The 13,302-nt window shown below is 40.3% G+C and overlaps 1 protein-coding gene across 8 annotated transcripts in view; it reads left to right on the top strand.

Annotated features, from left to right (window-relative positions):
* The window catches only part of slc24a2a (solute carrier family 24 member 2a), a 45,270-nt gene extending 33,421 nt beyond the window's left edge, over positions 1-11,849 (top strand). For all 8 annotated transcript variants that reach the window (XM_085267127.1, XM_085267133.1, XM_085267132.1 and 5 more), the window contains 6 exons: positions 1,251-1,349; positions 4,298-4,380; positions 10,019-10,153; positions 10,245-10,334; positions 10,646-10,812; positions 11,300-11,849. In XM_085267127.1, the coding sequence (XP_085123253.1) occupies positions 1,251-1,349; positions 4,298-4,380; positions 10,019-10,153; positions 10,245-10,334; positions 10,646-10,812; positions 11,300-11,549 (824 nt within the window). In that variant the 3' untranslated portion in view covers positions 11,550-11,849. The remainder of the gene's footprint in view (positions 1-1,250; positions 1,350-4,297; positions 4,381-10,018; positions 10,154-10,244; positions 10,335-10,645; positions 10,813-11,299) is intronic.
* The last annotated feature ends 1,453 nt before the right edge of the window (positions 11,850-13,302 follow it).

Raw genomic sequence — 13,302 nt, 5'->3', positions numbered from 1 at the left:
AGGCACGAAGGCGGCCGACGGTGACTTAGGGTGGTTAATGATTTTGCCAGAAGGTCACAGACAGCGTTCACATGGCTGGGCGGAGTATTCGTATTGACGCATCACTGTGTCAAGCACTGACGAATCAGCCATGCATTTGTAAAATGAAACAAAAAAAATCTTTTGCATTGATTGCAGCCGGGTGATTTGGATGAGGCAGGAGAAAAGGGAAGGATTGACACGCACAGTTAAATTAAGCACGGATGCACGACAGCACAACGATTAATGATGCACACAGAAAGTACGTGCTGCATAGGATAAAGTCTCTTATATTACAGGCTGGTGTAAAAAAAAATAAATAAATAAATACTGAGAGCAACCACTACTGCTGAACTCTGACCTGGAAGCTGCACAACTTGGTGCTGGAATCGTATTTCTCCTTGTTTCTAGGCTATATTTGTGGTCTTTTGGGGGGATTTCAGGCTGTAGGGATTTTATCAAAACTCTATTGCTCCTCAGTTATTGCTAGTGATTAAAATTGCCTTGGATGAGCCATTATTTACAATATCAAGAATGCACACAAATTATATGAGCCACAAGGTCAAGGCTTCAATCCAGTCCACTGCATCACACCATTACAAAATGGTTTCACAGACTCAATTAATGTTATCTACAAACTAATACGTACCAGCAGTTTTAGAAACATCTGTTCAAATTCTCTACATTTATAGTTATGATAATTTTTTTGTCTTGGAGTAAGAGATTAGCTGTGATAATGATCAAATTAGTTGCTTCCTGGATTAAAAATTTGAACACAGCCTCTTGAATCTTTAAATTTGTGATTTGTGACATGCCGTCCCGAACTTTTGTTTGCTTTTAAGTTCCCTGCTAGCCTCTGGCATCTCTTGTGACTTTTTGATCTGAAATGAGAACCGAACAAAACCAGGACTTAATCTGAGCTCCAGAAGGCAGATCTTTTCACAAGAGATTCTCTCTGCTTCGCCTCCGCCAAGGACCAGGACATTGCAGGATCATCAGTATATGATATGCTATGTCATATTGACTATGTGTTCTTGCAACTGCAGTTTTGTGTAAAGCCGCCACCCTGTTTGTTCTGTGCTTTTGAAACGCGACCCATCTGGGGTCGAAGGTGACAACGAAGGAGCGCTGACTGGGACGAGGCCGAAAGGCTTTGTGGATGGTACGGTACGCGGCGCTTTGGTCCGAATTTGACCAGTGTTGTGTTTTCTCTTTTCGTTTCCTCTTTGCAGGTAAATTTCGAGAGAAGGCGTCTATTCTGCACAAGATTGCTAAAAAGAAATGCCAAGTGGAGGATAGTGAAAAGGCCAATGGAGTAGCGAGTCGTTCAGGTAAATAAAACTTTAATATCCTTTAGATCTTATTGCAGTAGTATGAAATCATAGGAAATACCTTTGTTTATTTTCTGGCTCAAAATTGTCCGTACAATAAAAAAATGTCAGTCTTTATGTCGGTATGATATTTCCCAAAGTGTCTCTTTTCTTTGGAAGACCTTTCCTTTCCAAGGAAGACCTTGGAAGACCATTTCCAAAGGATCCCATGAATCAGGATCTTAACTCAAGCGATGAACTAGTATTGTGTCTACACATAAGACAAAGAAACAATTTTACATTGTCTTTAGATACTTTGTTACTAACAACCTGTCACAAAAACACATGATTTATTCCCTTTTTCTCTAACAGAATCTACTAAAGTGCCAAAGATAACACAGTTTTACAGCAATAAAATTGTATTTTTGCACCATCAAGGTGAATTGCAAAGAGCTGTTAGCTTAAACTTGATATATCTGAACATGGTGGAAAGCGTGTCCTTTAAAAGAATTTGCGAAACCTGGGCAGATGGAGGACAAACGAAGTGAAAGGCCTACAAATACCATCAGCCGCAGATCAACAGTATTTGAAAGTTATGTCTTAAAGAAATGGGAAAAATCAATTGACCTGTCTACTGTTCACTGAAGCCTTATCAGAAATGGCGTAAGTGGAAGGGTGGCTGTCAAAAAGCCATACTTAAGGAAGGGAAATGATGAGAAAAGGCTGAGATAAGCAAAACTACTCAAGAACTGAACTCAACATCTGTGGCAACTGGTCAGGATTTCAAGAGAAAGCTACGACAGGGAGTGTAACGGCTGGCTGTAAAACACGGTGGAGGCTCTGTCATGGTTTGGAGTTCCATTTCAGTCAGTGGTGTTGGGGATCTTGTCAAAATTTATGGAGTTTTGAACAAAAAAGAATATTAATCCACCATGAAATTCCATGTGGAACGATTATTCAGAATGACTTTGATCCCAAACATGCTGTCAGTGCAGTAAAGGCATGCCTTGATGGAAAAACATAGCGATGAATAGGTCTGCACTGTCCACTGATCGCTGATCAGCTTTGGCCTCTCACGACCTTCAAGGAGAAGCGGGTATCGCTAGAATAACCGAGCTCATGTGCGTTAGTTATTAGATTCCCTACTGAAACGATCATCTGTTGTTAAACAAACACGACATGATCAAGAGCAGCCAAATTGATTGCAAGTGTTGTCTTCAAGCAGTATTTAATCAATCACAGTCACTGCCAAGAATAATTTGTGTTTTTCACTTCAAAGAGCGCTGGACCAAGGAACAAACAGGGGGCCAGAGGAAACACTTTCATGGCCACAATGGAGGCAAAGCAGGAGAATCAAAGCGAGACATAGCTGATGATCAACAAGGCAAAATTATGCTAACCGCACCACATTAACATATTACCCTCTTGATCAAAGTGCTCGACTGGTGGTCGGTCACCACAGCTAACTTCACTTTTTAGGTTGTTGCAAAAGAATATTTACTGTGACTCAGTCCAGGTATCACATTTTTAGTTATAATATTGCCACATCTGAGCGAGCAAGGTAGGGAGGGAGGTCATGTGGTGGACCAAAGTGGTATCGAGGCACATTATCTGTCTGAGAATCTGCTAATTGTATCACAACCATACTTGGATTAAAGCAATTTCCACAGCAATTATAGTTTAATCATCTGATTACATGGCTTTCGGCTCTTTGTATTTTAATAAGGGTAAGTTAAGTAAGTCGGGCCTCAATTGAAATGGATTTAAAGCAGCCACTAGCATTTGATAAGGTGAGATAGTGTTAGCCTCAGACATGCACATGTATGTTCACACACATGGGGGTGCCTTGATGTACTTTTTGCCATTATTTCTGTTGTTACAACATTTTTTTTTAATAAATATATGACATTTAGGTCTAACTTTCCAGCAGTTCCATAAATGTGTTTTTCTTCTGACTACAAAACAGAAATCTGAAAGAAGCAAATAAGGGTTGAAACAGATGTTGGTACTGAAATGCTAAGTCGGTTACTTGATTGAAATAAAGGTTAGTTATTTGGCAAAAAGACGACCTGGAATAAAAAGGTGTTATTAAAAGTTCAACAACTTTTTGGGCATAAAAAGCAGAAACGACTGCTGCCCCCTTCATGGACAGCTTCTTGTGCAGCTCTGCACTAGTACATGGAAACTTCCCTGGAGGATGCATTCACACCACTTGCACATGAGCATTTGCAACTTCACTGCTTGCATGAAGAGCAAATATCAACTGTAGTGTTACAGCGTTCTAAATTTCAATATGAGAAACTGTGGCTATGAAGACAGAGTCTGTAGCTAAGACTGAGAGACCCGATAACTCTTCCATTGAAAATGTTGCAATGTTCATGTCAAGTGGTGGCAGATCAGGTCATGAAGTTCAGGTGATACAGAAGCATACGTGCATGTTGGGAATGGTGCTTCTAGAGAGCAATCTAAACAGAGCAGGAACATTAGGTGTGTCTTTGAGGGAGTTTCAGTCAAATCTGGAAAAACAGGTTTTTGTTATTTTTACAGGTGCAGTCGTAGAACATTTTGATCACACCTCATAATTTACTTAACTAAACAACAGTTTTCTGTTTAATCAGGCCTTCTGCTGACATTTTCTGTTGTTCTTTATGCGTTTCATTTATTTTTGTTCTATTTTAACAGGGTTCTCTATGATATTATAAATGTGTTGTAGTTGTTTTACAGCACTTTGTGACTTTTATGTCTAAGAAAAAGGGCTATATAAACAACTTTACTTACTTTATTTACCACAATGTGAGGATTCCCTAATAATTAAAAAAGGAGCTGAATCATTTTACCTGGATAGAATTGCTATGCAGAAATGATTTGTCCACTTTTCTTCAGACCATAAAAACGAACACTTTGTCTTTCAGAGTTGTCAAAAACAAATTCATTATTATTATTATATTAATTCATTATTTTTCCTGCAGATAAGAACCTTCCTAACAGCTCCAGTGTGGAAGTGGAGGTGACCCCACCTATGAATGGAACAGCAGGGCAAGAGGGGGAGACGGTAAGAAATGAAAGGGCACTCACAAATCGCAGTATGTGGAAAATCTATTTATACCAGTTCGTCGCCTGTCCACCTAACTGGGTGAGAAGGCAACGAAACTGTGAGACAAACATCAAAGTAAGAGAGGCATTTATGAATATTTTATGCCTCTCATCTGTGTCTGTGTTCCACCTTGAGTGTGATTGATGCAAAGGTTGCACCAACTATGGCACAGGTCACTACTGCTGATAATTTCCCAGCATGCACTCGGGCGAGTTCCTCCATCTTCAGCCAGACCTGCCAAAGACCCGCCTCCTCCCTCTGAGTTCTGTAATCACACTCCTCACTCACCTGCTGCTCCCCGCCACTGGATGCTCGAAACAAACACACTCGCACACGTACGTCAACACAAACACACACTCGGTCTTTGACGTGTGGCCAGGCTCAGCGAGTCTCATAACGGCACCTGAACCAGAATCGCTGGCATTAACGACGACGGCGGGATGCAGCAACCCGCCAAGCCAGCAGACGGCAACCAGGCAGCCAATCAAAATATGTACACTGAGAGGAGAACAGACAGAGGAGGCGAGGGTGTCGGTCATCCTGCTGGATTTTCAACTTTTAAATTGCTATCAACAAGAGTAATCCCAAAAGCCTGCTAATGTTCCAACTAATGTTCAGCCAGTTTCAGCTGGGTGAACAATAGTGGAAAAAAGGAAAAGGAAAACATAACAGGAACTGTGTGCTAATATATTTAACTCTAAGCTTGATGGAAATCACACAGCTTGTAAGTCTCTTTGGGCAGACGACTTACTACAAGGAGACATTCAACTGATGTTGCTTGTGGTCTTTAATTACTGCAATGTTTCCTCCAACTGGAGGACATGCATTAGCCAAAGTGCTTTGGTTGTAATAATCAGTGGTTTGGCTAATCATTCTTCATAAATATATATGCAATTGGGGGGGGGGGGGAAAGGGGAAAAAATGGGAACGATTTTGTTGATATTCTCACAAACGTCACATGAACAAATTAGCTCCAGTTATCCTTTATTATCCTTTACAATTAATGCATGATATGGAGAGAGTTTTTATTCTGTTAACAATTATGCAGGCTCAGACTGCTTTCTTTCAGAAGCATTTTTTCTTGCCTCAAGCTTCCAGTCCTTTATCCAGTTTATCTCATATCATAGAGATTTGTAAAAGTCTTTCATATTGAAGAAAATTGCATGTATAAGCATGACGAAATTACAGTTTTACTAACATCGTGCTGTGTGTAAAATTTAAAGACAAGGTAGATAAATATGAAACAAAAAACACTGGCACGTGAAAAGTTTAAAATCTAAGAAGTAACATGTTTTTTTTTTCCTTTTTAAATTCTGGACTTACATTATTAAAAATACAACAGAAGTGTTGGTGCATCAGCGGTAGTTTTGTATTTGAGAGAGTGTATAGTTTAATTTAGGTTATTTAGTTATTTAGTATGAAATGTACATAAAGTTCATTATATAAATATATGTATATATCTGATATATTGTATAAAGTGTAATATGTGAAGCAGCTTTGCATACAGTGGTGTCCACAATACTATGAAGTCCTACTTGATTAAAAGCACAAATAATACTGTACAAAGCTAATACTGGAAAATGTAAATAAAACATAACGTAATAATTTACCAATCTCAGAGATCAACATTTTATTCACAATAGGACATATAAAACATATCAAATGTTTAACACATTTTACAGTTTAATGAAAAATATTATCTCATTTTGAATTTGATGGAGCAAAAAACTGGAAAAGTGAGCGTTACCACAGCGGAAGAAACATTTTTAAATTGATTAGTTTAAATACTAATACTAAATTAAAACAAAACTAATACATGAAACTATTTAGTTTAAATGGCAACGGCTCGGTAGCACGATTGGGTATAAAAAGAGCATCTTACAGAGCATCTCATGGGTTTGGATCCTCAGGAAACACTTCATTAAAAACAGGCATGATTCTGTTATAGAAATCAGTGCATGGTCTCAAGATCCTGACATTTTCCTCTCCTAAACACAGACATCATAACATCATAACCTGATATGATGCTAAAAAAATGATATTCTTGTGATTAATGTTTGGCAGGAAGCAGAACAGCAGGTAGATGGAGTTTAAAAACACCTTTTTTTCAGGTGATGATTCACAAACTTTGAAAGACCTGGATGCTTATTGGCATTCTTGATTCCTACATGCTGTTATTTTTAGATCCTGCACAGTGCACCTGCCTGTGTCAGCCAGGAAGTAGCTGGAAACAGCTCACACCTTCATATTGCCGCCAGAGGCCCCATCACGCTAATTGTTCAATTTCTCCTGGATGTCTTGGCAACCAAGACTGGGGAATAAGGAGATAGTTAAGGTCAAATTAAAATTTGCAGCAGAGTTTTGCACGACTTACTGTCTAAACCCTTGAGAAGCAAGCCAAGAAAAGTAGTCATGTGCTGTAATTTTTCTCTGAGCAGCAGATTTTTCATTTTAAAATCTGCATCTGGTTCTAATTTTGATGGTGACATTAAAGCTATGTCTCACTCAATTGTCTATCTGCAACAACATGTTCTAGATTTTTCTGCTTTCAGTAGCATACATTTTGAATATTTATAAAGCTCCTGTAATCAATTATTTAAATAACATTCGGGAAAACTAAAGAAAATCATAACCACGGGATCTCATGACTCATCCTACGTCTTCTATCACAACTAAAGCGATGTGAAAAAAAAAAACAGTGTTCAGGAGTTCCTGGGTGGAAGTACCATTCAGTTTGAAGATTTGCTTGCTTTTTCTTTTCCTAAATAGGATGAGAATTTTATATCCAGATGGAGCCTGTGTGTGTGCGTGTGGGGGACAAAAAAAATATTCATGCCATTGCAGCTGTTAGGGCATCTATGAAGATGAATGTTTCATGTGAAGAATGAGACACTGCTGTCAGACAGGCAAATAGTGAATGGAAATGTGTGAAGTTTCAAATCACAGTGTGTGTTTGAGGCTTTCTTTGTGAATTACACATAGCATCTTAGTTTTAAACAGATGGCTGCATTTTGTCAATTCCTGGATACTCAAAGTTGAATCAAGAAAATAATGCAACACTCACAATGGAACACTCTGAACCCAAAAACCTAAACCAAAACAACAAATTTAGACGTTTCACCTCAGATCAGCTGATTTCAACATCGACCCACACCCACGGCGAAGCTGATATCCACGTAAACACCCCAATAACCTATATGGCGTGCAGTTTAGGCTGCTTTAGCCTGCCTGCAGTTGCAGTTGCAAGCTGCTTTGCAACCCGTCTTCACCCCAGCTACTCTTTTTTTAATACTGTGTGTGATTTGACGGATGTCGTATCTGTTGGCAACAATCCCTGCTCTGGCTTTCTGTGCATGCACATAAAAAGCCTAGAGAGGTGTGATCCCAGAATTCACTGCTGATGAAAATAACAATAATCTGTCGACTCTGTGGCTGAGATATTATTTTACTTGAAGACCAAATTCCTCTGTGTTTTTTTCCATTATTGTACTTGCATTATTTATTAACTGGAGATGCCCATGGAGGCGAACCTGTCAGATCAGCAGTGTTTTCCTTCTTCTGGTTAAACTAATGCAAACGCACCATTTGCATTTCCAGCCTTGCTGCAGCTGTTCTGCACTTTTTTGACCATTTCAACTATTGTAGCTTTGTTGCCTCACACCGGGTACCAGAGCAAATGCTTCCCTCCAGGAAGAAAGGAAAAAAAAAAAGAAGCAAATGTCACGCCTCCCCTCGCAGCTCTGTGGTGTCTGATAAAAGTCAGTGCCTTTAAGCACAGAGTTGGCAGTGTTACCAACTGAGCCACCACAGGGCAGGAAAGGCCCCCAAGGGGCTGGCATTTAGGAACCAAGTTAGACCAGGGAGCACCAGCTCAATGGGGTACTTTAGCATAGAAAGTAACTAAAGCAAATCATAAATAGTCAAATGCTGGATTCATGGTGAGCAGTGTCATCCAGAAACAGTAGTCTGCATGCAGTCAACATGCCCATGAAAGAGCTGCAGAGCAAAACCGTGTGGAGTGGACTGTCAATATTGTGATTGAACATAAGAAGAAGCTTTTGCTGCGTTTTTGGATTCTGCAGTGAGCCAAAATAACAATCTTTGCATCTTTTAAAAGCAGTGGATTTGGTCCAGAATTGATCTTTGCAAAGCTTCGGGTGTTTTTGTTTTGCTTTTTAGAGCTTTTAAAAGACAACAATGCAGCCATCTGGATATGGAGAGGAGGAGAAATCAGAATGCTGAACATAAGTGATGCAAGCCCTTTTGTTTGGCAGCTCTGATTACCAAGGTTACCAGGCAATACTCAACAGCAGTCGCTGTCACAGCAGGATAAGCGCCATATGATTCATGATTCGTGCAGCAACCATCTTTAAAGATTTCTGCTTCACTGTGGCCTTGTTTAGCTGATCTGATTAAATTTGTTAAGGCCTGAAATGATTTCCTTGAGAAAATTACTACCCAGCGTATCACATCTGTTATCAGCATCTGTTTTACTTTGTTTTTCTGCCCAGTGTATCTTCTGCACCCCTTCACTTCATGTTTTTATACCTATTTATTCTCAAAAGGGCAGGGGATGAATTTTAGATCACTCACATGTTCTAGTCTGGCCTGCGTGCATGGACCTGTTCTCTGCAAGTCCCCTTGGCTCCTTATCATCTTCTATAATTAGTTGCTAAGGGACCTCGGGATCTTTCTGAATAGAAAAAGCTTAGTTGTTGTACTATTTAACTATTACCTGGATGTTTAAGTGACAGCCTGTAAGAAGGTAGATAAAATGATGATTTAGTCATCTTTCCTGGAATCTGATTTCATGCGAATCGCAGGGTGCCGTCAACTTTTGTCTCACTTGGCATTCCAGCAGCACGTCCAGTCACACCCTAAGGATCTGCTGATGCAGCCAACATCACCAGTCAGCAGTGATGAGCCCCCGATGACTGCTGACACTCAGCCCTTCAGGTTCAGTGGAGTCTCAGAAATCACAGCCACCTCTCTCTTAAAGTAGACCTGTTATGTGTTTGTTTTTTTAAATTTATGTCATACTCTTGCAATGGCCAAAGTTTCAAATAATGAGGCCAAGTGCCCACTCTTCAGACTGTTTTCTACTTTATATTTTGAATCAAATCTCTGAGTGTTGCTCTGTATCAAACGAAGCCGGTTTATGAGGGGCAGCCAATCAGAAGAAAAAGAAAGTGGGCTTTCCGGGAGATCACACTGCTCGTTTCAGACAGAGGATGATCCGATGTGGTTGCAACATGGTCCAGTATAAGACATATTATTTTCAGCTACGAGTCATGCAAAACTACCCTGGTAAATTCCCAAAATGAAAAGAGAGACATGGAAATGAGCAGAATGGCTCCCCTTTAAAGTCATGGTAGCACACATCCAGTTCCTGCGATTAATCTCTGCTGACTTCTGAATTCCTTCATAACAGCGGTGTTGTCAAACTGATCCCTGCCTCTGTGGGTAGTGAGTATATGAAGCTAAAAGGGACACTTCCAATGTTTTTATTTTTCAGTTATTCCCTCTTGTTCACCTGATATTGTTTTCAAAATGATACATTTTGACCAGTATCTCCTTCCCTTTTTTCTGCTCTCAGGCTGAGGATGAAGAAGAAGAGGACCAGCCTCTGAGCCTGTCCTGGCCTGAATCTTGCCGCAAGCGCTTCACCTACCTCCTGATCATGCCTATTGTCCTTCCCCTGTGGCTAACACTGCCTGACGTCAGGAAAACGGTATGCGACTAAATTCTCCTGAACAAGAATGCCGTGTGCGTGTGTCTGTGTGTACGTGTGCTGCTCAATCCTTCTTTTTTTTATTTTCCAGTCATCAAAGAAGTTCTTCCCCATTACATTCCTGGGTGCCATCTGCTGGATTGCAGGATTCTCCTACCTAATGGTGTGGTGGGCCCATCAGGTACACAAGACTCTGTAAAAAGAACTGATGTTATGTGATCATAACAGCAGCCCAAAAGCCTAATGATATAAGAATAATCCTTACAAAATATATTTTCCTTCATTTCTCGTTCTTGACATTTATAATAACCCTCCATTCCCATCCACTCACGCATAATTACAGCTGTCTTGTTTAAAACAAAGATTGTCAGAGATACTTTTATCACCTCCTTCAGCTTCTAAGCACAAGGAAATTAAAAATAGCCAGAACAAAGATTAGTTTTTATTTACCCTAAAGCTTAGCTTTCTTTTTTTTTTTTTTCTTTTTTGCAGGTTGGAGAGACCATTGGGATTACAGAGGAGATTATGGGACTGACTATATTAGCAGCTGGAACCTCTATCCCTGACCTCATCACCAGTGTTATTGTGGCACGCAAGGGGCTGGGTGATATGGCTGTATCCAGCTCTGTAGGCTCCAACATCTTTGACATTACTGTTGGGTATGTTATCCAAGCATGATCTGGGTAGGGATCCGTATGTGATGTTTAGGAGAAGCACAGAGAAAGCAGTACTTTTTGCTCTGACGATGACTCCTCTCAAAGCCTTGAATTACTGTAGCATCATAAGTAAACTATTACTGGCTCTATGGGCCGGAGTAAGATGGCTTTCAGGCTGTAATGACATTTTTGCAGCGCAATTTTGATTTCCAAAGTCTTTACACAAGATTAGGTTCGGTTTCGTGGCTAAACCTGTATCATTTCTTCTAATAGCAACAAGATAGTAAAGCAAATGTACCGCGTTAGATGTGGCAACCACGTGCATATTTGTTAAGCAGCTTTGACGGAAAAAAGACTAAATTATAAACAGGCATATATCATTTAAAGGGTCAGTTTATCCAGGACATAGACGCGTATCTTCATGCTGTTATCGGCTCTCAGCAGCTCACGTGGTCAGCCTGTAACATATCGTGTGCTTGTGTACTTGCAGACTGCCGCTCCCCTGGCTCCTCTGGTCCCTATTCAAAGGCTTGAGACCGGTGCAAGTCAGCTCCAACGGCCTCTTCTGTGCAATCGTGCTCCTCTTCCTCATGCTCCTCTTCGTCATCATCTCCATCGCCGCCTGCAAGTGGCGCATGAGCAAGCTGCTCGGCTTCATCATGTTCATGTTGTACTTCGTCTTCCTGGTGGTCAGTGTCATGCTAGAGAACAAGGTCATTAGCTGCCCGGTGACTATTTAAGGACCTTTCAGGGACCTACATCCCCTCCGTCACCCTCACCACCATAACCATCCTATTTGTCTGCTGTCCGTCTCACCCGACCCTTTGCGATCCTTTACACCGAGAACAAAAGACAAATAAGAAGAACTGTACAAGAGATGAATGAAAACTGTGGGATCTCCCTTTATTTTCAGTGAGCAGGTGGTGGTGGGGAGCGCTTAAACCATTAAGGGACAAGACTACGGCTTGGCTGGTTTAACATAGGCTTAACAAGAGTGGATTTTAAATATGTTGTTATTTTCACTGGCAGGTGAGTAGGGTAGAGGGTTTGGGTGGGTGGGTTATGGGTTTATGCCAAATATAGAAGTATTATGCATGCCATTAGTTTAACTAGATGAGAAATGAAGGTAGGTTGAGAAGAATGACCTCCTGTGAAGTTCAGGGGGAGAAACAAACAAACGTGAGATGCACTGTTTAAAACTCTTAACAACAAATACGGCTGAGCTCAAATTTGTGATCACATTTGAAAGCACATACTGGTTGAACTGACTGAGACGTCGTGAGTGAATCGTGATGTGGACGAACTAATGAATGAGAGAAACGGCGCAGCGTGCGGATGAATGTGTTCTTCGAAACATGTTGTTTAATGGTCGATGGGGACGACTCTCTTTTGAGCTTCGCGCCTGAGCAGCAAGGAGCGCGGCGAAGGACAGATGAACTTCTATTTTCTTATTTCTTTCTTGCAAACTTGTCTGTGCTCAGAGTTGAAGCTTCTCCTTGCCCCCTGTCAGGGTGTCATTTTTCACCACTGAATGAGTCCTTTTTTCTTTTAAATTTTTTTTTTTTTAATTCATTAGTAGCATTAGATAAACTGTAGCATGACAATCTGCTCCTTTTTTTCTTCACCCATTGAGCAAACATTAGGATTGTAAAGAGATTTCCATTTCACGTGCACCGATGGACAAAGGCAAGAACAAACAAAAGAAAAGCCTAAATGAAAGTTAGCTACATATGCTAGCCTTCAATATCTTGTACTGGTTAAGGGGGCAAAAACAAAAGCATGAATACTTAGGCTCATTAAAGATCCATAAACAAAGTCAATGTCAAGATAATACATTTGAAAATAACTTTACTGTGTTAAAGCGTCATGATTGATTTAGATTAGTCAGTGTGTAGTGCTTTGTTCACAGTAGAACTGGGCTCAAATCACCGGCTAGTTAAGCTCCTGGGGTAGAAGTTTCAAGGAGTCAACTGCATGTAGGGAAAAAAAGGAAACAAAAAAAAAAAGCCACCTGGAGGTGAATTATACCAATCAACATTTAAGAAGTTGTATACCAAAATGTATACTTTCCAGACATGCTTCATAACTTCTTAATGCAAACGAGTGCTCAGTCTCTATGTAGAAAATGTCAACATTGTACGGTCGACGATATCTATCAAACTTGTGCAATTTCTTTTCTAATCAAAGGTGCTTTTGTGTGCATGTGTGCAATCTGCATTTAAAGTCACGACACGATGACGATTCATAGAGGTCATACTACCCGTGTTTTGCAACTAACTGCAAAAAAATATATATATAAATATATACCCCGATCTGTGTTTTATACTGGGAAAATAAATCATAATCACGAACTCTCTTTAAGCATAGAATGTGGAAATCATCGACTCAACAGCAATATAGTGTGTGTCGTGTTGAAAGACACCCCTCCATCATGCGTCAGTGCCCTGCCCTCCCTCGCTGTCCTGTCCAGACATAAAAAACATACAAAAAAAA

Source organism: Mchenga conophoros, linkage group LG3 (genome assembly GCF_057382185.1).
Source record: "Mchenga conophoros isolate Kocher_MC1m ecotype Shallow Benthic linkage group LG3, M_conophoros_male_GT1.1, whole genome shotgun sequence".
In the NCBI taxonomy this organism is placed as follows: Eukaryota; Metazoa; Chordata; class Actinopteri; order Cichliformes; family Cichlidae; genus Mchenga; species Mchenga conophoros.
Note: the sequence above shows the minus strand (reverse complement) of the source record. Positions and strands in the feature narration are given on the sequence as shown.